At 46.1% G+C, this 27,223-nt stretch overlaps 1 protein-coding gene across 1 annotated transcript in view; it reads right to left on the minus strand.

Annotated features, from left to right (window-relative positions):
• Nucleotides 1-15,681: 15,681 nt before the first annotated feature.
• The window catches only part of efnb3b (ephrin-B3b), a 90,780-nt gene continuing 79,238 nt past the window's right edge, over nt 15,682-27,223 (minus strand). The window contains 2 exon segments of the mRNA XM_020491470.2: nt 15,682-20,007; nt 23,325-23,396. Coding sequence (XP_020347059.1) covers nt 19,556-20,007; nt 23,325-23,396 — 524 coding nt within the window. The 3' untranslated portion in view covers nt 15,682-19,555.

Genomic DNA, 27,223 nt, shown 5'->3' on the forward strand with positions numbered 1-27,223 from the left:
AAAAAAGAAGAGGAATCCATACAAAGGACAGCTGCTTCACTCTGGAAAGTAAAGTGAAGAATAGAGTCTGGCATGGCAACAAACAAAAAGTAAAGAACGTTTGACTGCTGTTAGGAAGCGTTTTCCCTTTACGCTGGCAAGACCAGTACAACAGAGTGGTTCAACAACACAGTCCTCCTTCTGGTAATACAACAGAGTGTTTAAACAACACAGTCCTACTTCTGGTAATACAACAGAGTGGTTCAACAACACAGTCCTCCTTCTGGTAATACAACAGAGTGCTTCAACAACACAGTCCTCCTTCTGGTAATACAACAGAGTGGTTCAACAACACAGTCCTCCTTCTGGTAATACAACAGAGTTCTTCAACAACACAGTCCTCCTTCTGGTAATACAACAGAGTGTTTCAACAACACAGTCCTCCTTCTGGTAATACAACAGAGTGCTTCAACAACACAGTCCTCCTTCTGGTAATACAACAGAGTGTTTAAACAACACAGTCCTCCTTCTGGTAATACAACAGAGTGTTTAAACAACACAGTCCTCCTTCTGGTAATACAACAGAGTGTTTAAACAACACAGTCCTCCTTCTGGTAATACAACAGAGTGTTTAAAAAACACAGTCCTCCTTCTGGTAATACAACAGAGTGCTTCAACAACACAGTCCTCCTTCTGGTAAGGCGAGAAAACAGGTAAGAGGGTTGAACATGGTACGACTTCGGTTCAAAGGTGCTCTTAGGAAGGGGCTCAAGCACACGTATTTCCACGGGACACCTCAGTCTCGGGTTTGTGCCTTGGCAATTGGCCCTACAGTTATAGCAGAGTCCCATTGGAGATAAATGGTTGTTTTCTGCTAGTGAGCGGTGTGTGTACTCTTCTACCTCTCAGCAGAGTGCATAACCTGCATCACTGTAGATACTGTGGTCCTGATACTACCAAGCACTCACAACACCATGTCACCCTGTCCTCTGGAAAATCGATCATTTTACAAGTGTGCCCCTGTGTGCTTTCAAACCCTAACCCCATCACCACTCAGCAGCCCCCCCCCCCCCCCCTTCAGTCCCTCAAAACACACACACCCGCATCTTGGGGCAAAGTGTGACCAACAGCTTTGTCTGTAGCCCAGCTGCAGAGAATGAGGCTCCACTCCTCCCCTAACATGTGCACACACCTATTGAATGAGTACTGAAGCAATGTGGGGTTCTGACAGTAGTAATGTCATTGGTACAGTGAGCCATTGGGCCCCTCTGCTCTGCTGGCCCCTTACTCAGCACAGCACAGCACAGCCAGCAAGCACGCACACACACACACACACACACACACACACACACACACACACACACACACACACACACACACACACACACACACACACACACACACACACACACACACACACACACACACACACACACACACACACACACACACACACACACACAAATATACTGGGCCTTTTGTTCTGTTTCCTTTGGCAACGGAAGTTCAGTGTTTATGAGTGTGCCTAGACAAAACAAATATCCTTCCTCTAGCCCCATCCATCCCTGTCTCCCAGCACTGTTTTCCAGCACTCCCCTTCTCTCTGTCTGTATCCTTCTCCCTGCCTCCATCTCTCTCTCTTTCTTTATCCCTCTCCCTGCCTCCATCTCTCTGTCTGTCTGTATCCCTCTCCCTGCCTCCATCTCTCTCTCTGTCTGTATCCCTCTCCCTGCCTCCATCTCTCTATCTGTCTGTATCCCTCTCCCTGCCTCCATCTCTCTCTGTCTGTATCCCTCTCCCTGCCTCCATCTCTCTATCTGTCTGTATCCCTCTCCCTGCCTCCCTGACTCCATCGCTCTCTCTGTCTGTATCCCTCTCCCTGCCTCCAGCTCTCTATCTGTCTGTATCCCTCTCCCTGCCTCCCTGCCTCCATCTCTCTCTCTGTCTGTATCCCTCTCCCTGCCTCCAGCTCTCTATCTGTCTGTATCCCTCTCCCTGCCTCCCTGCCTCTAGCTCTCTATCTGTCTGTATCCCTCTCCCTGCCTCCCTGCCTCCATCTCTCTCTCTGTCTGTATCCCTCTCCCTGCTACCACGACAGTCTCCCCCTCTCACTCTCTGTCTCCCTGTCTCTCTCTCCTCTCTGCCTGGTTTGCAGGCTACCACGACTGTCTCCCCCTCTCCCTCTCTGTCTCCCTGTCTCTCTCTCCTCTCTGCCTGGTTTGCAGGCTACCACGACTGTCTCCCCCTCTCCCTCTGCGTAACCCTCTCCCTCTGCGTAACCCTCTCCCTCTGTCTCCCCCTCTCCCTCTGCGTAACCCTCTCCCTCTGCGTAACCCTCTCCCTCTCTGTCTCCCTGTCTCTCTCTCCTCTCTGCCTGGTTTGCAGGCTACCACGGCTGACTGCCCCTCTGGACACACTATTCTGCAGAGCCTATTGTTCGCCCTGACAGCTTTTGTTGTGGGGAGAGAAAGAGAGACCCCCTAGCCCGCACCCCTTCACTCCCCTCCTTCCTCCCCTCACGCACATTCCACAAGCGGGGAGGTCAAAGGGTGCAGCTGCCTAAATAAAGAGAACGGGGGGGGGTGATTCCTTCACTTTCTTCCCCTTTTTGCTGTTTTGACAGAATGAGACAGAGGGACATAGAGAAATAGGCAGGCAGGCAGAGAGAGAGAGATAGAGAAAGAAAGTGAGAGAGTGGGTGGGGTGTGTGTGTGTGTAGGGGGGGGGGGGGGTTGTTTGGACACAGTGTTTTGTTTGGATGTTGTTGCCCTCTGCTAAAACCACAAACACACACTGTCGACTGTAGACACAACTGATGTCAACACTGGAGATCTGCGTTAAAGCTCGATTTCAATTTAAAGGCATTGTTCCCGCGTTCCCGGAGACCGCATTCGTGGTAAACGCCGCATTTGTCTGCCCAATGGGATCTTCCACGATACTTCTGCGCTGTGGATTGAATCCAGCTCTAAATGTGTTATTCTTACTATTAGACATGAGAAAAGGCCTGTAGAAACTACAGTGGAAGAGAAGTATGTTGATCAGAAAAGGACAAAGGGAGCAACCTGAACTAACACCACTCCAACCATCGTTTTCCTCAGTTCTTTCATTGGAATTGGTCATGAAATGTACAATATTGTCTGTGTGTACGTGAGAGAGACAGAAGATAAAGAGGGAGTGAGAGAAATAGAGGGAGAAAGAGTGATTACGAGAGAAAGGTAAATAAATAAATTGAGTAAAAAAAGAAAGAAAGCGACAGTGTTTATGCTGTATGCAACGGGAGTCGACTTAAACATCTCGGAATCTTCCGGCAAAGTGTAACTGAACAGAACCTTCTCCATTCTCTCCTTGTGACCCGAGGGACTGTGTGTGTGTGTGTGTGCCGGCGTTTGTGTGTAAACATGAGTTGTTTGCGGTGTTGTGACAAGGCTGTGGAATATGAAACTCTTCCGTGCTTTAATCAAGCGATGGCAGCGGTATCACCCAGGAATAACAAGTTAATCATCTGGAATGAACACTCACATCCCCTCCAGCCATGGATGCACACACATATACGCTCTCTCTCTCTCTCTCTCTCTTTCACTCTCCTCCTGAGTCTGCATATCCCTCGTTCACTCTAGTCTACATCTCTTCTCTCTGGGCCCTTTATCCTATGTCTACTCCTCCCTTTCACTTCAAATCTCTCGCCCCCCCCCCCTTCTCTCTTTCTCACCCTTCCATCCGTTCTATATTTACAGATCCCAGCTGTGCCCGTCACCAGGCCTGTTATTAACTGTAAAACTGGAGATGGAGACGGAAAGAGAAAGAGAGAGTAATGAACAGAATAACTCTCCACTTTGTGTCAAGGTGAGTGAAATATGACAGCGAAACTGAGGGTTGGTCATCTCCCTTCCTGTCAGTAACTCCATCCCAGCTCAGCATGCGCTGTCAGTCTACAGATATAATCACAATCACGTAGAGAGAGGATCACAAAGGCCACATCCAACCACACTGCGTGACCTCTGACCCCTTTCTGTCTCGCTGCTCAACTCCTACCTTGACATTTCAGATTTCACATTTTACATCAGGTGGAAGCCACCCAGTCTCCTCTCCCTCGGTTCTCCTCTCTCTCTCTCGTCTCTCTACCTCTCCTCTATTTCTCTGTCTGTCTCATCCGTCTTCCTCTTTCTTGCTCTAGGTGTGTCACTCACGCTCACCCACACTACCCCCCCCCCCATCAACCCTCTCTCTCTTCTCTCTCTCTTTGTCTGCCTTTTAAAGAACTTTGAATACAGTGCCTTCAGAAAGTATCTACACTAGTGATGCACCGGTTGACTCATAACCCGCAGTACCTGCAGTTATATCTGCGGGGCAGGTGGGTTGTGGGTCTTTAAATAATGTGTGGATGAAGGGCGGGTGGCGGGCGGGTTGAGCAAAGAGAAAAACAATGCCTTGAAATATCACTGAGGTTCTTCTTTAATGATTTTAGGTTGTCTGGCATTAGTGAGTAAGCCTAAGCTTCAGGGCCTAACTGTACGCACGCCAAATAGCCTACAGCCAATCGCCAAACGCTTTTGGGGACGGGCTGAAACTGTCGATCCCACGGAGACAAAAAAGGACAATGTCACAGTTGAACTCAATGAGAAAAGCTGGGAAATTGAGAGTTGAAAATGAAGAGAAGGGGAAGGGAAAAGTCGTGTTTGGGAAAGATTTGGTGAAGTGTTAAAAGAGGATGATACCTGTGCCGGCTGTGTTATGTGTGATGATTGTAAGGCACCATACAAATTCCACAGTCACAAGACGGGTACTTCAAATACGGCGATGGCTGGTGGGAAGTCAATGGAAAGTCAAGGAAACTGCCTACTGTTACAATGGGTTAAATGGCAACTGAAATCTGGACACTGTCTTTATAGGCCTCTCACATAGTCTTAATGGTATCGCCTGCAGAACTAAGCATTTCTTGCAGTACAATGATAGTCCTACACCACATGTAAAGCAGCATTTTGACTCGGAACAGGAGTGGAGAAATATGATTTCTTTCAGCATCTTGAGAGAATACAAATGCGTAGTTAAATACCGTCTGTAGAGGTACTATCTTTATCAGCATCATACAAGCCGATAGCATTTTCTTTACGTGGTTGAAATACTACCTTTAATTTTTTTTTATGGCATTTGTCCCCGGTCTTTGCTTCGCGAGAGAAGCAGAGATGACAGAGATGTCAACTAGATTGAAGCATTCATTCTATCGATTTATGACATTATTCGGGTGAGCAAGGGGTTTATTTAGTATCGTAGGGCAACATACAGTATAATAATAGGAGAGAAGCCGCATGTATCTAATTATAGACAAGTTGACTAACAAACAGTCAACCAAAATGTTTGAAATTATCAGCAGAAACATATCTATATTAGGCAAAGAAAATCCTGCACCCCTTGTCCAAAAATAATTATTCCGTCTCTGACTGTAGCCTACAGCGCATTTTCTATAAATGAAATTTAAATGAAATTATGGGCAGAAAGACTAATTCAACTCCATCTTTCATCGAATCAGATGACTTATTCATCACAAAACCATTTGATATTGCCAATTATTTTAATGATTACTGAGGGCAAAATTGTGCAAATTTAGGCAGTAAATGCCAACAACAGTGAGTCATTGTATTCATGCATAAAAAAAACAAATAATCATTGTAAGTTGAATTTAGTACAATTATTGTTATCGATGAATAATGACAAACCTGGCATTGACAACTTAGATGGAAAGCTACTGAGGATGGTAGCTGACTCTATAGCCACTCCTATCTGTCATATCTTTCATCTGATCCTTGAGGAAAGTCTTTGTCCTCAGGCCTGGAGGGAAGCCAAGAGTGGTAAAGAGGCCTTTACTGGTTCTAACAGCAGACCTATCAGCTTGCTACCAGCTCTTAGCAAACGGTTGGAATAAAATGTGTTTGACCAAATACAACGCTATTTCTCTGTAAACAAATGAACAAAAGACTTCCAGCATGCTTATAGAGAAGGGCACTCAACATGTACTGCACTGACACACATGACTGATGATTGGTTGAAAGAAATTGATAAGAAGATTGTGGGAGCTGTACTGTTAGATTTCAGTGCAGCCTTTGATATTATTTACCATAATCTGTTGTTGAGGACTTATGTGCTATGGCTTTTCGACACCTGCCAAGATCGCTTCTCTCCCTCCCTCAGTGAACACTCTGTAGCAGAGCCTGAACCTATGAAGGTAGAGGTCACACCACTCCCCACGGCGGAGTGTAGCAGACGGAGACAGCTGAGGCTCTGTCTCTTTTGTGGTCATGGGGGGGGGGGGCACCAGCTTCAGCAGTGTCCGATATGTCCCAACATTGTGATCCACGAGATCTTCCATCTCCTGGGGCAGGTGTGAGTATCTCATCTTCATCCGTTTCTGCGAAACCCTTTTTAGTGTGGACCACACTAGCTGGCTGTCCGTCATGTACGGTATCTACAGCGCTAGGGGGTTCTGGTGCCACGGAATCCACTAGCCCCTAGCCTTCTCTTCTCCATTCATCAGGAAAACATTCCATTCTTCATCATTAGTGCACCAGCTCACAAGATCCTCCTCTGCCTCCCATGGCTCCAACGCCATAACCCGAGGATAGGAATCCCAGACTGGTCACCCGAATGCCGATGGACCTATTTTTCTGTTCCCTCTCGTGTCGTGGGACGTAGATGTGGACATTCGCCAGGCTCCGGAGAGGGAACACGCTCCCAGTACCTGTCCTCCTGAACGCATCTACATTTTTATTTAACCTTTATTTAACTAGGCAAGTCAGTTAAGAAATTCTTATTTACAATGACGGCCTAGGAACAGTGTGTTAACTGCCTTGTTCAGGGGCAGAACGACAGATTTGTACCTTGTCAGCTCGGGGATTCGATCTAGCAACCTTTTGTTTACTGATCCAACGCTCTAACCACTAGGCCCGTTGGACTGAGGTTCCCACGGGTTGTTGACCTGGGCACACTAAGCTATTAAGCCACTAAGCCAAGTATTGAGTTGATTCTTGTTAGAACCAAGTATTGAGTTGATTCTTGTTAGAACCAAGTATTGAGTTGATTCTTTTTAGAACCAAGTATTGAGTTGATTCTTGTTAGAACCAAGTATTGAGTTGATTCTTGTTAGAGCCAAGTATTGAGTTGATTCTTTTTAGAACCAAGTATTGAGTTGATTCTTGTTAGAACCAAGTATTGAGTTGATTCTTGTTAGAGCCAAGTATTGAGTTGATTCTTTTTAGAACCAAGTATTGAGTTGATTCTTGTTAGAACCAAGTATTGAGTTGATTCTTGTTAGAGCCAAGTATTGAGTTGATTCTTGTTAGAACCAAGTATTGAGTTGATTCTTGTTAGAACCAAGTATTGAGTTGATTCTTGTTAGAGCCAAGTATTGAGTTGATTCTTGTTAGAGCCAAGTATTGAGTTGATTCTTGTTAGAACCAAGTATTGAGTTGATTCTTGTTAGAACCAAGTATTGAGTTGATTCTTGTTAGAACCAAGTATTGAGTTTATTTGTTATAATGAATTGGTAATGTACAAGTGAATAGTTTGGTTTACTTTCAAGTTTAGGTTTTGACCAATAACGTCGCTTGTTAAGCTGTGGCCAATGGGAGAGTTGACCTGGTTAACGGGAGGCCTGGGGAAAAAGTAAGGGAGAGAGACGTTGGAAAAAGGATGGACATTATATTATGACTGTTGGTGAAGAACAATGATTAACGAAAACGATAAGAATAGAACAAAAAAACATCCCTAACGAGTTTTGAAAGGAAATACTGATTGTATTTCCTTAAGAAAGACTTAGTAAAGACTGAAGCTACCGTATCATTGTGGAGGTATTGGACAGCTTTGAGGTGTGTATTTATTTATTTCACCTTTATTTAACCAGGTAGGCCAGTTGAGAACAAGTTCTCATTTACAACTGCGACCTGGCCAAGATAAAGCAAAGCAGTGCGACACAAACAACACAGAGTTACACATGGAATAAACAAGCGTACAGTCAATAACACAATAGAAAAAAAGAAAGCCTATATACAGTGTGTGCAAATGGCACGAGGAGGTAAGGCAATAAATAGGCCATAGTAGCGAAGTAATTACAATTTAGCAGATTAAGACTGGAGTGATAAATGAGCAGATGATGATGAGCCGATGATGGTGTGTAAGTAGTGACACTGGTGTGCAAAAGAGCAGCAAAGTAAATAAAAACAATATGGGGATGAGGTAGGTCGATTGGGTGGGCTATTTACAGATGGACTATGTACAGCTGCAGCGGTCGGTTAGTTGCTCAGATAGCTGATGTTTAAAGTTTGTAAGGGAAATGTAAGTCTCCAGCTTCAGCGATTTTTGCTAGGCTAGGTCAGCCTAGCATTGGGCGACACCGAGAGAGAATAGCCTGGGGAAGATTAACGAGTTCATGTTTCCATGGGATATCGGTTACTGCTAAGGAGCACTGTCTGCATTGATAGCTGTGCTTGCTGTGGCTCTTGTGAGGAAACCTGCACGGAACTGCCACACTTCGCAGAGGGAATATCTACGAGTAGTGAGTAACCACAACGGTGGGGTGCTTCTGGACTTTATGTTTGTCGTCATTGTTTTTGGAGCTCCAACACGCGCCAACGGGGTTATGCAAGCTTGAAATCATTTGGACATGGGTTGTGCACGACTCATTGGGGTTTATTATTTTTGATTTATTTTGGTGTGGTACATTGAAAATGTAATAATATGCATATTGAACCTTATGTATGTTGCCTTGGTGGAGTCATTTCCTGTTTCAATTCATGCATGAGAAAGCATATCAATGTACAACAACAATAATCTATAATCATTCCATCTGAAGCTAATACACTAGTTGTCATCACCCTAGAAAGTTTACAATAGGGATTCTTATTGAAGATGTCCTTCTCACCTAACATCCCATGCTGTTGAGATATTCTACGTAAGGTAATATCGTGAGAGTCGAATTCGAGCGTGGTGAGAGGGTTACACTTGGATCACCTGTACTGTACAATCACACTCCGAAAAGTATTGGTAGCCCACCTTGGCACAGGACGTTACTCGCTACGTCAACTCCTGCTCTGTGTGTGCCCAATCTGGGGCGGCAGGTAGCCTAGTGGTTAGAGCGTTGCAAGATCGAATCCCCGTGCTGACAAGGTACAAATCTGTCGTTCTGCCCCTGAACAAGGCAGTTAACCCACTGTTCCTAGGCTGTCATTGAAAATAAGAATTTGTTCTTAACTGACTTGCCGGCAGGGAAACTCCTTCCTGTGCTTCAGCGTCCCTGGTCTCATCTGTCCATTGACTTTGCCTGCGCTTAGCTCTATTCCATTTATTTTTTATCCTGAAAAATTATTACAAGGATACCCATAACATGATCCAGCCACCACTATGCTTGTAAATATGGAGAGTCATACTCAGTGTGTTGTATTGTATTTGCCACAAAAATAACACTATTGTATTCATGACAAAAGGTTAGTTGCTTTGCCTCATTTGCAGTATTGGGGTAAATCTAACACAACACTGAGGATCACTCTTCATATTTTCAAGCATGGTGGAAGTTGCATCATATTATGGGGTATGTTTGTTAACTTCTTGGTGACAGGGGGCAGTATTTTCACATCCGGATGAAATGAATGCCCAAATTCAACTGACTGCTACTCATCCCCAGAAGATAAGATATGCATATGATTAGTATATGATTAGAATTTATTTAGCAGGCGAAACCCAGAGGACAAACCATTCAGACTTTTCAATAGGGTTTCATTGGGAATCCAGATTTCTAAGGGACCTTCTTGCAGTTCCTATCGCTTCCACTGGATGTCAATAGTCTTTCGAAATTGATTGAGGTTTTTCCTTTGTGTAATGAAGAGGTACGGCCATCTTGAACGAGGGTAACTTGAAGTGTACTGTTAGATAGAGGTGCGTGACCAGAAAGCTAGCTACAGTTTGTTTTCTTCCTGTATTGAACACAGATCATCCAGTCTTCAATTTTATTGATTATTTACGTAAAAAAATACCTAAAGTTGTATTACAAAAGTAGTTTGAAATGTTTTGGCAAAGTTTACAGGCAACTTTTGAAATATTTTGTAGATTTTGTTTTTCTGGATCAAACTCGCCAAATAAATGGACATTTTGGATATATATCGATGGAATTAATCGAACAAAAGGACCATTTGTGATGTTTATGGGACATATTGGAGTGCCAACAAAGGAAGCTCGTCAAAGGTAAGGCATGAATTATATTTTCATTTCTGCGTTTTGTGTCGCGACTGCAGGGTTGAAATATGCTGGTGCTATCCTCAGATAATAGCATTGTTTGCTTTCGCTGAAAAGCCTTTTTGAAATCTGAAATGTTGGCTGGATTCACAACAAGTGTAGCTTTAATTTGGTATCTTACATGTGTGATTACATGAAAGTTAGATTTTTATAGTAATTTATTTGAATTTGGCGCTCTGCATGTTCACTGGCTTTTGGCCAGGTGGGACACGTCCCACATATCCCAGAGAGGTTAAAGGCAAGGACAAGGGAATTTTTTGGTATAAAAATAAATGGCTTAAAGCTAAGCGCATGCCAAATCAAATCAAATCAATTTATAAAGCCCTACATCAGCTGATATATCAAAGTGCTGTACAAAAACCCAGCCTAAAACCGCAAACAGGAAGCAATGCAGGTGCAGGAGCACGGTGGCTATGGAAAACTCCCTAGAAAGGCCAAAAGCTAGGAAGAAACCTAGAGAGGGACCAGGCTATGAGGGCTGGCCAGTCCTCTTCTGGCTGTGCCGGGTGGAGATTATAACAGAACATGGCCAAGATGTTCAAATGTTCATAAATTACCAGCAATCAAATAATAATAATCACAGTTGTTGTCGAGGGTGCAACAAGTCAGCAACTCAGGAGTAAATGTCATTTGGCTTTTCATAGCTGATCATTAAGAGTATCTCTACCGCTCCTGCTGTCTCTAGAGAGTTGAAAACAGCAGGTCTGGGACAGGTAGCACGTCCGGTGAACAGGTCAGGGTTTCATAGCCGCAGGCAGAACAGTTAAAACTGGAGCAGTAGCACGGCCAGGTGGACTGGGGACAGCAAGGAGTCATCATGCCAGGTAGTCCTGAGGCATGGTCCTAGGGCTCAGGTCCACTGAGGAAGAAAAAAAAAGAGAGAATTAGAGAGAGCATACTTAAATTCACACAGGACACAGGATAAGACAGGAGAAATACTCCAGATATAACAGACTGACCCTAGCCCCTCGGCACATAAACTACTGCAGCATAAATACTGAAGGTTGAGACAGGAGGGGTCGGGAGACACTGTGGCCCCATCTGATGATACCCCCGGACAGGGCCAACCAGGCAGGATATAACCCCACCCACTTTGCCAAAGCACAGCCCCCACACCACTAGAGGGATATCTTCAACCACCAACTTACCATCCTGAGACAAGGCCGAGTATAGCCCACAAAGATCTCCGCCCACGGCACAACCCAAGGGGGGGAGGCAACCCAGACAGGAAGACCAGAGGAAAACTTGGTTCATTCTGGTTTCCAACAGACACTGGGAGACAAAAATCACCTTTCAGCAGAACAACAACCTAAACTACAACGGCCAGATATAAACTGGAGTTGCCATGATGACATTGAATGTTCCTGAGTAACCTAGTTACAGTTGTGACTTAAATTGGCTTTAAAATCTATGGCAAGACTTGGAAATGGCTGTCTAGCAATGACCAACAACCAACAAATATTGTGGTTGTGCAAATATTATACAATCCATTTGTGCAAAGCTCTTAGAGAGTTACCCAGAACGACTCACAGCTGTAATCACTGCCAAACGTGATTCTAACAAGTTTTGACTCAGGGGTGTGAATACTTTTGTAAATGAGATATTTCTGTGTTTCATTTTCAATCAATTTGCAAAAAAGAAAAGGGAATGGGGTGTGTAGATGGGTGAGAATGTTTTATTTCATCCATTTTGATTGCAGGCTGTAATGCAAAAAAAGAAGTGCAATAAGTCAAGGGGTATGAATACTTTCTGAAGGCCCTGTATTAATGACTCAGCTGCCATAATCATACGATCCCCACTCCGGTCCGTTGATATGCAGATGCTCGAGTACCTTTATGCCATGTACGGAGAAGCGAGGGAATGTCTACCGCCATCGTTGACCTTCGCCTATCCCCATAGCAAAGTCGTCTTAGCGTGATTGTTTAAGCGGAAAGTCAAGTGGGCCAATCCTTGGGTTTTAACTTGCCGCCAAAGATTTGTGTGTGTGTGTGTTGTGTGTCAGCTTTTCAAAATCTAATTTGGGGGATTATCCGTCTATTGATTTCACTTAAAGTGATATTTTTTTTGCTGGTATTATAAAGTAACAGTGACAAGACAACACACACACACACACACAAAGAAAGTAACAGTGATCGTTATCGTGTGAGGCTTTCCTTCCTCAGTGGGAATGGAGGAAGCTCAGCCGTCTCGCTTTGGAGAGCAGTGTGTGTGTGCGTGTGTTGACGCATGTGTCTGTGTGTATTTGCATGATTATGTGTGTTGTTGACACGTGCGTCTGTGAGTGTGCGTGTTGATGCGTTCGTGTGTGTGTGTTCACGCTGATCATCCTCATAAAGTGTTTATATTCCTCTTGGTGCATTGAGTTTGAACAGATTACCAGAGAAATGATGACCATGAAATGATAAGACCACAGGAGTCGCACTAAACAGCCCTTCAATCCTCATTTATAATCCTCATATATAAAACGGAAGCTAACTCATTGCAGGTCTAACGGGAATACATTAGCCGTTTTAGCCGTTAGCGTAAGCTAACTGTTTTAAGCCAAGGATACATTAGCATTGGCTATTTTAGTGCTTAGCGGAAGCTAACTGATTAAAAGGCTGCCAGGAATACAATAACATTAGCTGTTTAGCAGTTAGCAGAAGCTAACTGTGTGCATGTGACCCAACAGGTTTTCATGGCATGATCAGTATAAGCCCTCATTACCTAGTTATGTACCACATGCTTTGTGTCTGTTCCAAAAGTGTGTGTGGTTGTTTTTGTGACAGTGTGTAATCTCCTCTCACGGGCCACAGATCAAACAGAGTGTCCCAGCTGCCTGGTCAACTCTCCCTAGGCCACCCTGGTGATCCTCTGTCTGTGTGTGTGTGTGTGTGTCTGTCAGTCTGTCTGGGTTCCAATCTGCTGGTGCTACCAGACGCCAACAGTTGCCGTGGCAACGGACCAAATGGAGTGAGAAAGAAGGAAGAACAGAGAGTTGTTACAGAATGGGGGGGAGAGAGAGAGAGTTGTTACAGAATGGGAGAGAGAGAGAGAAAGGGAGTTGTTACAGAATGGGGGAGAGAGGGAGAAAGGGAGTTGTTACAGAATAGGTGAGAGAGAGAGAGAGAGAGAGAGAGAGAGAGAGAGAGAGAGAGAGAGAGAGAGAGAGAGAGAGAGAGAGAGAAAGGGGAGTTGTTACAGAATGGGGGAGAGAGAGAGAAAGGGAGTTGTTACAGAATGGGGGGGGAGAGAGAGAGAAAGGGAGTTGTTACAGAATAGGTGAGAGAGAGAGAAATGGAGTTGTTATAGAATGGGAGAGAGAGAGAGAGAGAGAGAGAGAGAGAGAGAGAGAGAGAGAGAAAGGGAGTTGTTACAGAATGGGGGGAGAGAGAAGGGGAGTTCTTACAGAATGGGGTAGAGAGAGAGAAAGGGAGTTGTTACAGAATGGGAGGGAGAGAGAGAAAGGGAGTTGTTACAGAATGGGGGGGAGAGAGAGAAAGGGAGTTGTTACAGAATGGGGTAGAGAGAGAAAGGGAGTTGTTACAGAATGGGGGAGAGAGGGAGAAAGGGAGTTGTTACAGAATAGGTGAGAGAGAGAGAGAGAGAGAGAGAGAGAGAGAGAGAGAGAGAGAGAGAGAGAAAGGGAGTTGTTACAGAATGGGGGAGAGAGAGAGAAAGGGAGTTGTTACAGAATGGGGTAGAGAGAGAAAGGGAGTTGTTACAGAATGGGGGGGAGAGAGAAAGGGGAGTTGTTACAGAATGGAGGGGGAGAGAGAAAGGGAGTTGTTACAGAATGGGGGAGAGAGAGAAAGGGAGTTGTTACAGAATGGGAGAGAGCGAGAGCGAGAGAAAGGGAGTTGTTACAGAATGGGAGAGAGCGAGAGCGAGAGAAAGGGAGTTGTTACAGAATGGGAGGGAGAGAGGAGAGGAGAGAGAGAGAGAGAGAGAGAAGAGAGAGAAAGGGAGTTGTTACAGAATGGGGGAGAGAGAAGAAAAGGGGAGTTGTTACAGGAATGGGAGGGAGAGAGAGAAAGGGAGTTGTTACAGAAAGGGGGGGAGAGAGAGAAAGGGAGTTGTTACAGAATGGGGTAGAGAGAAGAAGGGAGTTGTTACAGAATGGGGGGGAGAGAAGAAAAGGGAGATTGTTACAGAATGGGAGGGGAGAGAGAAAGGGAGTTGTTACAGAATGGGGGGGAGAGAGAAAGGGAGTTGTTACAGAATGGGAGAGAGCGAGAGAAAGGGAGTTGTTACAGAATGGGAGAGAGCGAGAGCGAGAGAAAGGGAGTTGTTACAGAATGGGAGAGAGAGAGAGAGAGAGAGAGAGAGAGAGAGAGAGAGAGAGAGAGAGAGAGAGAGAGAGAGAGAGAGAGAGAGAGAGAGAGAGAGAGAGAGAGAGAGAGAGAGAGAGAGAGAGAGAGAGAGAGAGAGAGAGAGAGAGAGAGAGAGAGAGAAAGGGAGTTGTTACAGAATGGGGGGAGAGAGAAGGGGGAGTTCTTACAGAATGGGGGTAGAGAGAGAGAAAGGGAGTTGTTACAGAATGGGAGGGAGAGAGAGAAAGGGAGTTGTTACAGAATGGGGGGGGAGAGAGAGAAAGGAGTTGTTACAGAATGGGGTAGAGAGAGAAAGGGAGTTGTTACAGAATGGGAGGGAGAGAGAGAAAGGGAGTTGTTACAGAATGGGGGGGAGAGAGAGAAAGGGAGTTGTTACAGAATGGGGGGGGAGAGAGAAAGGGAGTTGTTACAGAATGGGAGGGGAGAGAGAAAGGGAGTTGTTACAGAATGGGAGAGAGCGAGGAGCGGAGAGAGAAAGGGAGTTGTTACAGAATGGGGGAGAGAGAGAGAGAGACGAGAGAGAGAGAGAGAGAGAGAGAGGAGAGAGAGAGATGAGAGAGAGAGAGAGAGAGAGAGAGAGAAAGGGAGTTGTGACAGAATGGGAAGAGAGAAAGGGAGTTGTTACAGAATGGGAGAGAGAGAGAGAGAAAGGGAGTTGTGACAGAATGGGGGAGAGAGAAAGGGAGTTGTTACATAATGGGGGTGGGAGAGAGAGAGAGAAAGGGAGTTGTGACAGAATGGGGGAGAGAGAGAGAGAGAGAAAGGGAGTTGGTACAGCTGTTAGGGCTGACGGTCATCTATGTGGATACGTTGCTAAGCAACACCCAACACTAACGAAGCTGGGGTAGATAACTGGTTGATAACACAACTGGGGGAGCAGTGTGTGTGTGGACTGAATGGGTACCTTTATAGAGAAACAGTGAATGGAACCCTGCTAAGAAAAACCCCCATAGGAGAGAGACCTGAAAGGGTTACATCTGAGAGACTGGGCCTCACTGGAGTACGTGACCCCTTCCAGGCACGGCAAGCACGAGACACACACACACACACACACGCGCAAAGATCTTCACACTTCATCAAAAAATAATGAACCCACGACCAGACCAGAGAGTGGTGCTTAAACATCATTTTTTTAATCAACATTTTTCCAAAGCAGGAATGTACTAGTTTTTTCCTCCCTTTAGAGGTGTGTTGGAGGAGAGAAAGAGAGGAGGAGGAGGAGGTCATAGTGACAGGAGGGATGGGGGGGAGCGAAAAGGAGAAGGTAGACACAAACCCATCTCACACAGTGGTGTCCCAATACAAAAAGTCTCAAGACATCACATTCAAGAGCCAGCCGGCTCTCTGTCGCCTCGACCTGCTGGCTATTGGGACAAGAAAACACACTCACAGACACACACACACACACACACACACACACCAACAGAGGGGTGGGGTGGGGGGGTGCGTTTTCACAAAACAAGAAACCTCTCTTTTTGAAATGAGGATCCAAGAGAAGCATCCATGAGAAAAAATCCAACACATTGAAAACAGTCAAAAGCAAACAGTGAAAGAGAGAGAGACAACCTTTTAGTAAAACACCGACTGACATGACAACAAAAAAGCCCAAGCTTTGAGTCCCGGAGGGAGATTCTCCTCTGTGAAAAAAAGAGGAGAGGAGGATGAAGAGGGAGAGGAGAGAGAGAAGGAACCATTTTGCAAATGAGCAGCATTCGGATTCCACACTTGGATTCCACAACTCCACAAAGTCCAGGAAGTTTATCCAAGTGTTTATGTTCATGGCAGCAGCCATCGTTGTCAAATACTGTCATTTAGAGTGTCAGAGGATTTCAGAACTCAGAGAGCGTTTGTAGTTTGGCTTTGAGCGTGTTTTTGAAGGTATACAGTATTCCTGGTGGTCGTGTATTTGTACAGGAGACAAGACAGATTCCCACATACATAAATACCAAGATCCTGATGCTGCAGTACAGAAATTGGGGTATAACTTTTACCCTAATTAGTCAAATTCTCTGTAACACTTTCTAAGTTCAAAAAGCATAATGGGAACAGATTACACAACATACAAATGATGTGAAATAGAGAGTAGGTGTAGTAGTAAAAAAAGATGAAAGCGATATTTCAAATAAAGGTTTTTGAGCAGGTGGGCATATGAATAAAACACACGTGGAGTGAAGCTTTGGGAACAAACATCCACCTGTTGAGCATGAGGGATATTTCAATGTGTGGCACGTCACCTATTGTCTGCTATTTTGTTAGCGTATGTGTGCATTTGCAGGTCGTTGTGCCTGTTTTGAACGTGTCGTGGGTCTAACACTCAACGATACTAAGGAGCAGCTCGCCGATACAGCACAACTTAACACACGGCACGGTTTGAAGAAAGCTTTGCCTTCGAAAAAGGGTGTGAAAACTAATTAACCAGGCTAAGAGAATGGCAGGAACTGGTTTCAGAAAAACACCCATACAAACACAGTCTTGTATAACTAACCTTGTGGGAAGACACAATTCAGTCCCATTCAAAACCTTATTTTCCCTAACCTGGGGACTAACAAAATGTCCCCAGTCGGTCAAATGTTTGCTTGTTTACTATTCTTGCGGGAACTTCTGGTCCCCACGAGTATAGCTAAACACGTACACACACGCACAAAAACAGGGTGCGCACACCCTCTTTTAATCCTTCTGTCACACACAGAGGTGTGTATCAAAGCCAGGACTGTGTCAGAAATAGGGAGCCGCATGGGAGCAATCAGTGTGTGCGTGTGGCAGAGAGAGGGATGCAGACAGAGCCAGACAGAGAGAGTGTGTGTGAAATTGGCGTATACATGTACGACATGTATGTGTGTGCGTGTTATGACAGTGAAAGAGAATGTGAGAGGGCTCAGTGTGTCTGTGTCGATATAATCAGTGTAGAGTGTGTCTGATACATAAAGCTGTTTAAGGGGGAAATCGGGAGAATTTGAAACGTGCCATTTCCCTTCGGAGAAAAGAGAATTGTCTGTGTCTGTTATCTTGAATGTGTGTCTATCTGTCAATGTGTGTGTGTGTGTTTTAGATGAAATCTCTCCTCCTTATTCCACAGTGAGGTTTCCCCCTGAAATCCATTTCAGCTGTGTGTCTGTTCCTTTCCTCCGTCCTCCCAGGGTCCATCACTCCTTCTCAGCACTCCATTAAAGGAAAGGCTCCTCTCTTCCGCCACAGTCAATGTTTCACTCTCTCTATCCTTCCCAGGGATTCTTCTCTCTCTCATCGCTCAATTCACCTCCCATCCCCCCACTTCTTCCATCTCTTCTCGTGCTCTTTCTTTTCTTTAGTGTGCAATTCCTTCTTCAGTCTTTTCTCTCTTTAAAAAAAAAAAAAAGTTCCACATTCAGTCGCTCTTTCTCTTTTCCCCCTAGACAGCGACTCCGGTTCCCGCTCTTTCTCTTCATTCTATTTCATTTCATTTGGAACCCGCCCTCGTTCATTTCCCCCCTTGCTTTTCCTTGTGCTCAAAAGCGTTTGAAAAAAACTTTCATAGATGGTTTCTACCTCAACAACTTCCACAAACGAGGTCTAAACTTCAAAACTACAGCATAGTACAAGAACTATAAAAATATACATAGGGGGAGGCCCAGAGGGGGGAGGGAGGCGATGAGAGAGAGAGAGAGAGAGAGGGAGAGAGAAACGACCTCAGTTCGCCAAGGAAAGAAAAACAAAGAGATTAAATTAATTTACAACTCAAAGGGGAAGGAAACAGGGTCAGGTTTCTAAATAGCAAACAAGAAAGCACAGGATAAAAAAGATCTAGCAGTATAACAGAAGTGTTGTTTTACAAGTGGAGGAATCAAAATAAAAAACTATAAAAAAAAACAAGACGTCTAGAAATGATTTGACTGGATATTCATATATAATCTGTAAGTGTTGCTTAGCGATAAAAAAAAACTCACCTTTTATATTCACTCACTTTTTTGTGTTTTGGTTTTTAAGACAAGTCTAAAGACACGCGAACACACACATTCACTCGCATGTAGCGTATACACAGATTAACACACACACACACACACACACACTGTACTAAAGCACACTAACTGCACACACACTTCTGTGCAACAGCAGTGTCAGAATTATTATCCTAGTCTCCCACACACGCACGCACACACACACACACACACACACGTTATTAAAATATACAAGATTCTGAATGTCACTAAGACTCGATTGGTTTGACCGATTGATCACGTGACCCCAGCCCAGCTTTCTGATTGGGTGAGAGAGTCAGAGGCCCCTGGTCCAATGAGAAACCATACACACACAAACAAACTAGGATCCTATTTGTGAGTTATAACATCAAGGGCCACAGTTAGCCTCAGGGTCCAATCAGGAGGCAGGTAGGTCTGATACAGGACAGGAGCATTAGAGAAATACAGAGATCTCAGGATGTGGTTGGTCAGTGGGTTTTCTAGGGGTCAGAGTCCCAGAAGTCCAAGTTGTGGCGGTACTAGTGTGTGTTCTCTCACACTAGCTTGGTGTGCATGTTCTCACACACTTATCCTCATGGTGTACAGGGAGGGGACTCTTTTCTTCAGCTCTGGTGGGGGGGGGGTTGATTCATGGTGAGACAAAAAAAAAGAAAGGTGGGCCCCAGAGTCTCTTGCCAGTCCTGTCCTCTTTTAAGGGGCCGGTGGGGACTATATACTAAACCCTCCATACTTAGCTTAGTGACACAGTCGAGTGAAAAGTGGTGGGCGTACGGATGGCCTCTTCAGTTAGCTAGATGCACACACCTGTGGCTGGACTGGGGTTGGATAGGGAAGTTCAGATACTGTATAAGGGACTGAAGGTCTTGGTGGTTTTGGAGGGTAGGTCAGTGATGGATTACTGTAGGTAGGTTTTACGTGGTACTGTACTATATAGGACAGGGTATATTGTAGGTGGGCTGTAGGTGGTACTGTACTGTACAGGGTAAGATGGTAGTTGGTAGCACTGTAGGTAGGTCATGGCAACTGCCCTCATACTTTGTAGTAGATGTTTGCTGGACTCTGGGGGGGCATCTCCTGGACGATGTAGACGGGGTGACCGTAGTCCCCGCTCACCTTCTCGTAGTGAGGGCAGTACGCCGAGTCCGAAGCCCGCAGCGGGATGATGATGTCACTGGGTTCCGAGCCGTTGTTGTTACCGCCCCCATGGCCGCCGCCGTGCCCGCCGCCATGCCTCTTGGGGCTGGTGAGGGAGGAGAGTGACAGGGGCGGGTGGTGGGACTCCGAGTGCTTGGCGTGTCGCCGCCGGTAACACACCACGCAGATCACGGCGGTGACCAGGAGGAGGAAGGCGGAGCCCCCTGCAGCGCCGGCGATGACGGCCACGTTGGAGGGGGGGAGGGGTCCGTTCTCGCCCCCTGCGCCTCCCGAATCCCCGGCTCCATCGCTAGGAACTCTGGGATGGGTGGCGTTACCAGCACCACCTGTAGAATGACACAAAAAAATATGATTTTTATAACCTTATAAAAGAAAATTACAATGTTATGTAACTTTACCTTTAAACAGGTCAATATTCACAAGGCCGAGGAGCCGGACGGATTAACGGGACGTGTACTCAGAGCAGGCGCGGACCAACTGGCAAGTGTCTTCACTGACATTTTCAACCTCTCCCTGTCTGAGTCTGTAATACCAACATGTTTCAAGCAGACCACCATAGTCCCTGTGCCCAAGAACACTAAGGTAACCTGCCCCAACATATCCACAGATGACACAATCTCAATCGTACTCCACACTGCCCTTTCCCACCTGGACAAAAGGAACACCTACGTGAGAATGCTGTTTATTGACTACAGTTCAGGGTTCAACACCATAGTGCCCACAAAGCTCATCACTAAGCTAAGGACCCTGGGACTAAACACCTCCCTCTGCAACTGGATCCTGGACTTCACATCGATGGGGCTGTAGTGGAGCGGGTCGAGAGTTTCAAGTTCCTTGGTGTCCACATCACCAACAACCTATCATGGCCCAAAAAAGTCATGAAGAGGGCATGGCAATGCCTTTTCCCCCTCAGGAGAAAAAATTTGGCAAGGGTCTCCAGATCCTCAAAAAGATTTACAGCTGCACCATCGAGAGCATCCTGACCGGTTGCATCACCGCCTGGTATGCCAACTGCCTGGCCTCTGACCATAAGGCGCTACAGAGTGTAGTGCGAATGGCCCAGTACATCACTGGGGCCAAGCTTCCTGCCATCCAGGACCTATATACTAGGCGGTGTCAGAGGAAGGCCCCAAAAGTTGTCAGACTCCAGTCACACAAAATGTACATATAAATGTACATATCACCTCGACTAACTTTTACCTCCGCACCTTGACTCGGTACCGGTACCCCCTGTATATAGTCTCTTCATTGTTATTTTATTGTGTTATTTAAATTTTATTTTTTAACTTAAGTTAATTTAGTAAATATTTTCTCAACTCTATTTTCTTAGAACTGCATTATGGGTTAAGGGCTTGTAAAGTAAGCATTTCGCGTTAAGGTCTACACCTGTTCTACCCGGAGCACGTTGACAAATACAATTTGATTTGATTTGATTTAACAGACTTTGACGTGTATACAAGAAATGACACTGTACCTCTCATAGGCAATTCTGAAACCTTAAACCAACAGTCTGCCTTGCCTTCTTTAGGGTGCAACCTCTTCTATATACACAGTACATATTACGCGCCAGTAAACATATCTGTACGACACCAAGGTGACTAACCGTCGTCCTGTAGTTACAGTGGCAGAAACATCCCAACAGGAATGGATCTGAGAGGGTTTGGAATGCTCCTGTGCGCCTGTGGAGACGCCGTGGCTCTGGCTAGAAGCTACAACCATCCACAGTGAGGGGATCAAGGCGGCACACTTCATCCCTTAAGCCTAACAACGTTGTTTATGTTGCATTGGCGCGTGCCCACATAAAGGAGTCAGAACAGTTGGGTGGTTTGGACGCCATCCCAAACACCACCCCACTCTCTATTTAGTGCACTGTATAGGGAATAGGGTGCCATATGGCTTTGGTAAAAAGTTGTGCACTTTATAGGGAATAGGGTGCCATATGGCTTTGGTAATAAAAAAAAAAGTAGTGCACCATACAGGGAATCGGGTGCCATTTGGGGCACAGTCTGGGTCTCTAAAGCTAGAGACCACACAGTGATGCTGCCTGGTTGGAACTTGGTCCCAATCGCATGGTCCGACCGCATGGCAGGTCATAGCCCAGCAGGTGTTTGTTGGGTTTGGGACCGCCTGCGAGGAATGGTCGTGTTGACCGTGCAAACGTTGGCGGTGGTAGCGGTTAGGGCGGTAATGCGAGGCGCGGTCGTGGGATTGGGTTATCATTATCCTTGGCACATTTCCCTCCTCGTTTTCTCTCCCTCTCTTCCCCGTCTTCCTTCCTCGCTCCGTGGCTCTCCCACTCTCTGGGTTTTTGTGGACATAATGACTTCCCTTGCTCTGTGCCTCCCCCTCCTCGCTCCTTCCTCACCCTCTACTGTGAGCCCCCTACCATGCATGCAGGACTGACTGATTGTCTAGCTGACTGACAAAACACTAATACTAGACGCCAATTCCGCTCTCCGCCTCTCGCGTTCTTCCCTCTCTCATTCCCTCCGTCCCCCCAACATTTCTCTCGTTCCCTCCATCCCTCCAACATCTCTCCTTCGCTCCATCTCCTCCTCCTCCTTTCACCAGCTCTGTCTATTATCATCCTTTTCCCTTGTTCTCTCTACCTCCCTTCCATCTCTCACTCCCCTCTCTCTCTCCTATTCAACAGTACTCTCCATACCTCTTGCTTCTCCTCTGTCGGTTTTCTGCTCCTTCAACAGTGAAGCCTTTTCCCTTCCCTTCCTCTCCCCCCCCTCCCTTTTTCTGTCTCCTGCGCGTTCTCCTTTGCTCTCGTGTCTCTCGCCCTCTGCTTTCTTCTCTCTCTCTCCATCTCTCATCAGTTCTCTCATATCCACTTCACATTAGAGAGTAGAGATGGCCTGTATGGCCATGTCCCAAATGGCACCGTATTCCCTATATAGTGCACTACTTTGGACCAGGCCCCTTAGGACTCTGGTCAAACGTAGTGCACTTTAATAGAGGATATGGTGCCATTTGGGACAGTCTGTATGTGGTTGGGAGAGACAGAACCAGCCAGCATACAAAGACCAGGTCAACAAGTTCCCGGCCATGAGACAACATCCCTCCCTCCCTCCCTCGCTCCTCTCCTCTATCCTTTCATCGTCCTCTTCTTTCCTCACTCCTCCACTCCCCTCCTCCCCTTTCCTCTACTCTTCTGTCTTCCCCTCTCCTGTCCTCTCCCTCTCCTCTCTCACTACTCAGATGTATCATTCTCCTCTCCTCTCTCTTCTTCTCTTCCTTCTCTCCGCGGACCAACAGAAACCAGGCCGCCCAAACTAATGACAATAATAACTCCTTCAAATGGCGCCCCCCCCCCCCCCCCCCACCGCTCCCTGGGCAGCTATTAGAGCCATCGTTCCTCGCCTGCGGCACTTAGCTCTGAGGGGAGGAGAAGAAAAGAGGGGATGGACAGAGAGGGATGAGAGAGATAGAGGGATGGATTTAAATAGAGAGATCCCACAGATGTCGCCGGCTTGTATCCTCCATCTGTCGTTTTTTTCCTGTCCCTCGTTCTCTGTCGCTTCTTTCTTTCTTTACTCACTCATTCACTTGCTTTTTTTTGTCATTTCAGACTGGTTGTGGTATACTCTATCCTCCTGGTGGTGTAAGTGTGTAAGCTCCTCCACACCCCTCTTACCTGTATTTCTGGTGTTGGTACGGCCCGCACTTTGGTCTGGTTTGGCAGGTTTCGGGGGCAGTCCATATGGGTCTGAGGGGGAAAAAAACAGGGTGGTGAAAACAACCTCAAAACAGGCCCACTGACTACACATAGACTCTGTCTGAGCTATAAAAAAAAACGGATCTCTGAGGCCCATTCAATGAAACGAAATATTGATCGTCTTCCAATGTCATTTTCTAAAACAGCTCTCCAACTATATTAAAAAACGGCATACTTAAAGGGTTTCCATTTGTAAAAGTACCACAGTGAATATAAAACTGCAAACAAAACCGTCTCCACGCCCTCCCACCTGCCAGACAGGGACCGGCCCCACTGTCATGCTAGGCCGCGTCCCCCAAAAACGGCACCGTATGCCCTTCCTAGTGCACTTCCCTACGGACCCCGATCAAACGTCGTGCACTATAAAGGGAATAGCGGGAATAGCGTGCCATTTGGGGCGGCCCTAATATCCTCTCGCTGGGGCTATGACAGAGTGCCGTATAGATTTACAGAGAGGGACATAATAGACAGCCCTGTTATGCTGTGAACACAGAGACTGTACAATGTACACACACTATGTGCTGAGCTATAATTCTACACTAACTGACATTTACGGCGGTCCATACACAGTGGCAGGTATTATTGGTTCGACAGGCCCCCTGAAGACAGACAGCCAATCAGAACTTGGCATGAGGGGTGTTTGGATCAATAGGACTGCTGGGGCTTGTGAGTGCTGTGTGCATTTGAGGATGTGTGTGGGTGTTGTGTGTGTGAGAGCTTGTGTGTATTATTATCCTTGTGGGTAATCCTCACAAGTCCCCAGAAGTAAAACAAGGATCATTCTCCCTCATGGGGACATTTCAAGGCTATTTTAGGCTACCCGGTTAGAATTAGGGTTGGTGGTTATGTTTAGGAGTTAGGGTTATGTTCAGGGTTAAGGTTAGGGAAAATAGGACCTGTAATGGAAACCAATTGTAGGTCTCCACAAGGATAGTAAAACATAAAGTGTGTGTGTGAGTGAGTGAGTGAGTGAGTGAGTGTGTGAGTGAGTGAGTGAGTGAGTGAGTGAGTGAGTGAGTGAGTGAGTGAGAGAGAGAGAGAGAAAGATTGTGTGTGTTTCTCGGGAACGTGCAAGTTTCTAAGACTCTGTGTGTGTGTGTGCGCCTGTGTGTGTTTCAGAGCTGAGCGGCGCTCCAAATCTCATCAGAGATCTCTATGAGGCGGCACACCGTGTGTTTAGATGACAAACAGAGCAGAGGTGACCTTTCAAACCCACAACAGATAACACAGGGAGAGGGGGGGGGATAAAGGAGATATTGGATGGGGAGAAAGAGACAGGACGGGTAGGCAAGGAGAGAAAAGGGATGAATGAGGTAGAAAGAGAGAGAGAAGAAGACAGAGACAGGTAGGGAGAGAAAGAGAGGGCACAATAAAAATGGGAGACAGACAGAGAGAGGGGCGGGGAGGGCAAGAGAGGTAAGGGAGAAAGGAAGATGAGTAAGAGAGGAGTGAGCAAGAGAGAGAGAGGGACATGAAAGTTGAGAGAGAGAGGGACATGAAAGGTGAGAGAGAGAGAGGGACATGAAAGGTGAGAGAGAGAGAGGGACATGAAAGTTGAGAGAGAGAGAGAGGGACATGAAAGGTGAGAGAGAGAGGGACATGTAAGGTGAGAGAGAGAGAGGGACATGAAAGGTGGACCTGCAAATTAGTGTGAAACCCAAGAGAACAGAGGTGAGGAGGACGAGAGAGAGGAAGGGAGGGAATCAATGATGGCGGTTTTCATTCAAGCAGCAACGAAAGAAGAGAGTGGGAGATAGAAAGAAAAGAGAGATATAGGGAGTGCTACTCTTCTCCCCTGGGTGGGCTGTGGAGAATGATGGAGACACAGCAGCACCACTTCCCTCTCAGGAGAACAGCTTCCACATCAACACACAGAAAGAATAACTTTCACAACAACAGAGAGAAGAGAGCTTCCACAACAGCACACAGAGAGAAGAGAGCTTCCACAACAACACACAGAGAAGAGAGCTTCCACAACAACACACAGAGAAGAGAGCTTCCACAACAACACACAGAGAAGAGAGCTTCCACAACAACACACAGAGAAGAGAGCTTCCACAACAACACACACAGGAGAGAGCTTGTACAACAACACACAGAGAAGAGCGCTTCCACAACAACACACAGGAGAGAGCTTGTACAACAACACACAGAGAAGAGAGCTTCCACAACAACACACAGGAGAGAGCTTGTACAACAACACACAGAGAAGAGAGCTTCCACAACAACACACAGAGAAGAGAGCTTGTACAACAACACACAGAGAAGAGAGCTTCCACAACAACACACACAGGAGAGAGCTTGTGCAACAACACACAGAGAAGAGAGCTTCCACAACACACAGTGAAGAGAGCTTGTACAACAACACACAGAGAAGAGAGCTTGTACAACAACACACAGAGAAGAGAGCTTCCACAACACACAGAGAAGAGAGCTTCCACAACAACACACAGAGAAGAGAGCTTCCACAACAACACACAGAGAAGAGAGCTTCCACAACAACACACACAGGAGAGAGCTTGTACAACAACACACAGAGAAGAGAGCTTCCACAACAACACACAGGAGAGAGCTTGTACAACAACACACAGAGAAGAGAGCTTCCACAACAACACACAGGAGAGAGCTTGTACAACAACACACAGAGAAGAGAGCTTCCACAACAACACACAGAGAAGAGAGCTTGTACAACAACACACAGAGAAGAGAGCTTCCACAACAACACACACAGGAGAGAGCTTGTGCAACAACACACAGAGAAGAGAGCTTCCACAACACACAGTGAAGAGAGCTTGTACAACAACACACAGAGAAGAGAGCTTGTACAACAACACACAGAGAAGAGAGCTTCCACAACACACAGAGAAGAGAGCTTGTACAACAACACACACAGGAGAGAGCTTGTGCAACAACACACAGAGAAGAGAGCTTCCACAACACACAGTGAAGAGAGCTTGTACAACAACACACAGAGAAGAGAGCTTCCACAACACACAGAGAAGAGAGCTTGTACAACAACACACAGAGAAGAGAGCTTCCACAACACACAGAGAAGAGAGCTTGTACAACAACACACAGAGAAGAGAGCTTCCACAACACACAGAGAAGAGAGCTTGTACAACAACACACAGAGAAGAGAGCTTCCACAACAACACACAGAGAAGAGAGCTTGTACAACAACACACAGAGAAGAGAGCTTGTACAACAACACACACAGGAGAGAGCTTCCACAACAACACACACAGGAGAGAGCTTCCACAACAACACACAGGAGAGAGCTTGTACAACAACACACAGAGAAGAGAGCTTCCACAACAACACACAGAGAAGAGAGCTTCCACAACAACACACAGAGAAGAGAGCTTCCACAACAACACACACAGGAGAGAGCTTGTACAACAACACACAGAGAAGAGAGCTTCCACAACAACACACAGGAGAGAGCTTGTACAACAACACACAGAGAAGAGAGCTTCCACAACAACACACAGGAGAGAGCTTGTACAACAACACACAGAGAAGAGAGCTTCCACAACAACACACAGAGAAGAGAGCTTGTACAACAACACACAGAGAAGAGAGCTTCCACAACAACACACACAGGAGAGAGCTTGTGCAACAACACACAGAGAAGAGAGCTTCCACAACACACAGTGAAGAGAGCTTGTACAACAACACACAGAGAAGAGAGCTTGTACAACAACACACAGAGAAGAGAGCTTCCACAACACACAGAGAAGAGAGCTTGTACAACAACACACACAGGAGAGAGCTTGTGCAACAACACACAGAGAAGAGAGCTTCCACAACACACAGTG

This window comes from Oncorhynchus kisutch, linkage group LG9, assembly GCF_002021735.2.
Source record: "Oncorhynchus kisutch isolate 150728-3 linkage group LG9, Okis_V2, whole genome shotgun sequence".
In the NCBI taxonomy this organism is placed as follows: domain Eukaryota; kingdom Metazoa; phylum Chordata; class Actinopteri; order Salmoniformes; family Salmonidae; genus Oncorhynchus; species Oncorhynchus kisutch.